This window comes from Exserohilum turcica (genome assembly GCF_000359705.1).
Source record: "Exserohilum turcica Et28A unplaced genomic scaffold SETTUscaffold_13, whole genome shotgun sequence".
Taxonomy (NCBI): Eukaryota; Fungi; Ascomycota; class Dothideomycetes; order Pleosporales; family Pleosporaceae; genus Exserohilum; species Exserohilum turcicum.
In genome coordinates this window covers 1,600-6,059 of record NW_007359948.1, presented here as the reverse complement: position 1 = coordinate 6,059, position 4,460 = coordinate 1,600, and the positions used below count along the sequence as shown (strand labels likewise).

Genomic DNA, 4,460 nt, shown 5'->3' with positions numbered 1-4,460 from the left:
CTTTGGCTGCCTGCATCACCACCACCCTTTAACTTTCTTGACTTTTTAAGACGATGAAGCTTTTCGTTTAGGTATATTTTGCTTATCGCGAGCTTTTTTTAAAGTTGTAACTGCGCGATCGCGAGCTTTTTAGGCACGTCTTAACTAGAGTTCTTTGGCCCTCACTTCTCTCTCTTTATCCCTCGCTATTTTCTTTAACTCTTGCGCAGTCCTTGCCTCGTTTATTAATTTTTTTCGTAGAGCTATACTAGCAGCTCGTTCCTGTTGTTTCTCTTTTTTTAGAGTTTTTCAAGCTCTTCTTAGTGTTTTTTTGACGTTCTTGAGCTCTCGCATCTTCTATTGTCCTAGGACTCCACACCACCGCCGGAGTATAATACTGCTTGCTTTGCTGGAGCTCTAGAGGCTTCTTTTGCTTCTTTAGATAATTTTTGATAGCAAGTACTTCTCGTAGATTAGTGTTTTCGTAGTGCAAAATCTTGTTGTTGACCTAAAGTAAAGCAATAGTGTCTTTCACTACAGAGACTATAACTTTAGTACAACTTGTTATAGTTTTGTCTAGAAAATTAGACAGCTCTCTTGTAGTATCCCTATCACCATGCTCTCCAAGTTCTAGATTAATATCTTGTTATAGTGTTGACTTTTTAAGATGTTTAAGCACGGCATTACTATCCTGCGGGTGGACGCCAGTAGCTTAAAAACAGCTTAGTATCTTGTTAGACGTGAACGCCTATGTCCACGCCGCCTAAAATAACTATAAAAAGTTACTTTTGTGCACCTCTACTAAGCCTTGACTGCGGTAGGACAGACTATTAAGTTCTTTAGTATACGCGCTTAAGAGGGGCTTAAACATGCCAACGTCAAGTGGCTAGAGTTAGTAAGATAAGTAGGGAAGGAGAGTAGCTAAGAGAATCCTGTTAGAGTCACAAAACTCTTAAAAACTTGGAGTCTAATGACTCTTATAACCGTCTAGGATTAGCAACTAATAATCGCGCTTTACTTTATCTTTCGTTTAGCGCTAAAACACCTACTGAAGCCAAGATAGCCTTAGGATATTGTTACTCTAGCCTAAGTCGCTAGTAGCAAAAAACATCTAGTGTTGGGAAGGATCTAGGTGCTCTACCTAGTTGTTTCGAAGTCTAGCTTTGCCTTTAAAGATTATTATAGGCGATATCCAGCTCCCGTTAGCATAAATACAGTCTAAAGTTGTTATCTACTCCCTGCTGCCGTCTCTAACAGCTGCTCGAACTTTCTTTTTATTTTAAAGTCTCTTGGAGAACACCCTTTTAGTCCTTAAAGTAACACTAAGGAGAAAGCCCTTTTCGTCTATATTATAGATATTTTGCGGCTAGATATCGTATTTCTTAATATAATCGTGGGGTAGATAGAAGTAATGATAGTAATCTTTAAAATCATCAGCTTTTTTTGCGGTTTTGGTCGATGCCAGTGGTGTTTTTGGTGATAATTTTCTCTCTGTTCCGCTAAAGAAATCTTATAACCTAGCTGTTAGATAGCTGTCTTTTTGCAATATTAGCAACATATTTTTTAATTATCTCTTAGGACGGTGGAGTACTACGCTTAGAGAGTTTTTCTATGTGCTAGACAAGGTATTTCTCTTATTGTGGTGAGAGTAGTTGTCGTGGGTGTGCAGCGGCTGCACGCGACCGCGTTTTGTTTTAGTAGCGACGCGTTAAAGTTGATGCCGCAACACTATATATTTTTACAGCTGCACGGTACGAGATTTGTCCTTCTAGACCTTGCGAATTAATTGCCGCAAGCGCTTTTTTAATAGCTGTCATAGTAGTGGAGTTGTGGGGATTTAAAATTAGTGGGTTCTACTTTAGGAGATGCAGGGGGTGTTGCATTGTCTGACCCGTTGCACGCATTGACCACCCACACTACAGCCTAACGCGCTTAAGCTTCCCGTACCGCCCAAGGGCTTCACACCACCGCCAGACTCTAGTACTCTTGGTGTTGTTGAAGGTCAAGAACTCTATTATGCTTCGGCCTCTATTTTTTAGTGGCGATTTTACTGCAAAGTTCATTAATCTTAACGTAGAGAAGCTCGTTGTTAACCTACAGAGAATGTAGAGCCTGGCGGAGCTCTTTAGCTGCAGCTGTCAACCTATCTAGTACCGCAACGTCAAATAATCTTAACAGCGTACGCCAGCTATCTCTATCTTCTACCTCTCTACTTTTCAAGTTGTTATCTTGTTATAATATAGTTGTTTTAAACTATTTAAGTACAACTTTAAGATTGCAGGGATAGAGCCTAGTAGCAGCAAAACTACTTCAAATATTATTAGTAGTAAAGGTAGATGTATACGCTACCTAAAATAGGGGGAAGAAATTACTTTTCTACATTTAGAGCAATGCTTAGCTGCGGCGTATAAACTCTAATAGCTCTTTAGAGTACGCCGCTAACAGCGGCCTATACAACACTACGTTAAGAGGCTATAGAGTATAAGTAGCGTAGGGTAGAAATATTAAAAGAATTATTTAATAGGAGTAACAATATTTGATAAATTTAGGTGAGACGTGGCTACTAGAGCTGTTAAGGATAAGCATCTAGTAATCGCGTTTGGCTTTCGCCTTTGTTTAAGAATTAAAAACCTATTTAAGCTAAGCTAAGCCTAGGTTGTTATCACTCTATCTAGATAGACTTATAGAGAAAAAAACGTGGTGTTTTCTAACCTCTAGGTCGCGTACATAGCTATTGCGAAGTCCAACCTTGCCTTTATAGATAACGCGAGGATTTATAGCGCTTCTATTAGCACAAACACATGCTAAAACTGTTATCCACTCTCTATTACTATCTTAGATAACGGCGGTGATTATTTTTTAGTCCTAAAGTTGTTTAGAAAACACCTGTTTTGACCTTGTAGTAGACTTAAGTAGGAAGCCCTTTTTATCTATATTGTAGAAGTTATGCGGCGCAACATCGTATTTATTAAGTTTCCCAAAGATAAGATTAAAATATAATGAATAACCAATATAACTATTAGCTTTGTAACAATTGCGGTCCATCCTAGTAGTGTATTTAATGGTAAGGTTAGTGGTGTTGCGGTCTAGAAAGCGTGTAACCTAGCTATCTAATAGCTCTTATTCCGCAATATTTAACACAAAATTTTTTCATTATAGACCTAGTAGGTGCAAGCCTACGACTAGAAAGCTTTTATATATACTTTACAAGCTTAGCTTTATATTTAGTAACTTATAAGCTCTTAGATAGCTATAAGAAGCCTAAAAAGTATATATAGCTAAACCATGCGCTATAGAGAATAAGACACTTACTACGCTTATAGTATAATAACGTTTCTAGTACGCTAGGTCTAAAGGGCTTATTATATCTGAAGAAGAGCTATGCCTATTCTATAATAAGCAAAGTTGCGTGCTATTATTATTCTATATTAATGATATACTCCTTACATACTACTGATAAGATACACATATAAAAAGCTAACAGTCTTTGAAAAGTGATTAAGTAAAAGTATAAAGTAATAAACTAAGGAGACGTTAAGTAGTTTCTAGGTATATAGGTAGTAAAAACTAAAAAAAATATAATAAGCCTACTCTATAACGCGTATATAGAGAAGTTAGCAAAGCGTTTTAAGCTTAAATAGACTAGTAGCTGCTCTAAGACACTAATACTATTAGCCTACTATAGGTGGTCAGTGCATGCAACTGTTCAGCGGATGCAACACCATCTGCACCTTCCTAAAACAGACCCACCCACTTTAACGCGTGATAACTCTACTACTATAACTCTAATTAAGAAAGCGCTTATAGTAGTTAATGCGTAAGATCCTAAAGAACGACTTTTGTATAGAGTAGCTACAAAAAAGTTTAGTGTTATGTTGTTAACGTTAACGAGCCGCTACCACAAACAAACCTGGTCCTATGCAGCCGCTGTAGAAAACACAAAATTACTCACTATATAGTTCTTACTTATAATTGTAGCGTTTAAGAACGCGCCTATAACGTCTAGTTACTTAATCTCGATATTAAATTCTATAGCAATAGCTATAGTAAGTGAAAAGCTACTTCTAGTAAGTGTTATAGCGTACGTTAAATATAGAGAGTCTTTTCTTTGAAGATCTTCTCTTATAACTAGATAAGCCTTATAATTTTATAAGTAGTTCTTCTTATTGAGTTTATAAGAAAATAGTTACATAAGTAATACAAGTTTCAGGCTCTATTATTTTATTTATACGTTAACTTCTTCCTAAGTTTACTTCTTTAGTAGTGTATTAATCTCTTTTCAAGCTACTTATTTAAATAGCTCTCTATATTAGTCGTTATATAGCTTTCTCTGGGAGGCTAAGAGTTTTAGTAACTTATCCTAATAGGTTTTACATATTTGGATTTTACTAACTATAGCTATAGCTATAGCGTGTACTATCTCAAGCTATTAGCTTTATGGTATTTATAGCTTATAAGCAAATGCTTTGAATAAGCTCTAA

The 4,460-nt window shown here is 36.5% G+C and overlaps 1 protein-coding gene across 1 annotated transcript in view; it reads right to left on the bottom strand.

Moving 5' to 3' along the window:
* SETTUDRAFT_105516 (uncharacterized protein) overlaps positions 1-2,178 on the bottom strand; it is a gene marked incomplete at both ends in the record, with an annotated part of 2,993 nt that extends 815 nt beyond the window's left edge. Inside the window, one exon of the mRNA XM_008024773.1 lies at positions 2,078-2,178. Coding sequence (XP_008022964.1) covers positions 2,078-2,178 — 101 coding nt within the window. The remainder of the gene's footprint in view (positions 1-2,077) is intronic.
* Positions 2,179-4,460: the final 2,282 nt, after the last annotated feature.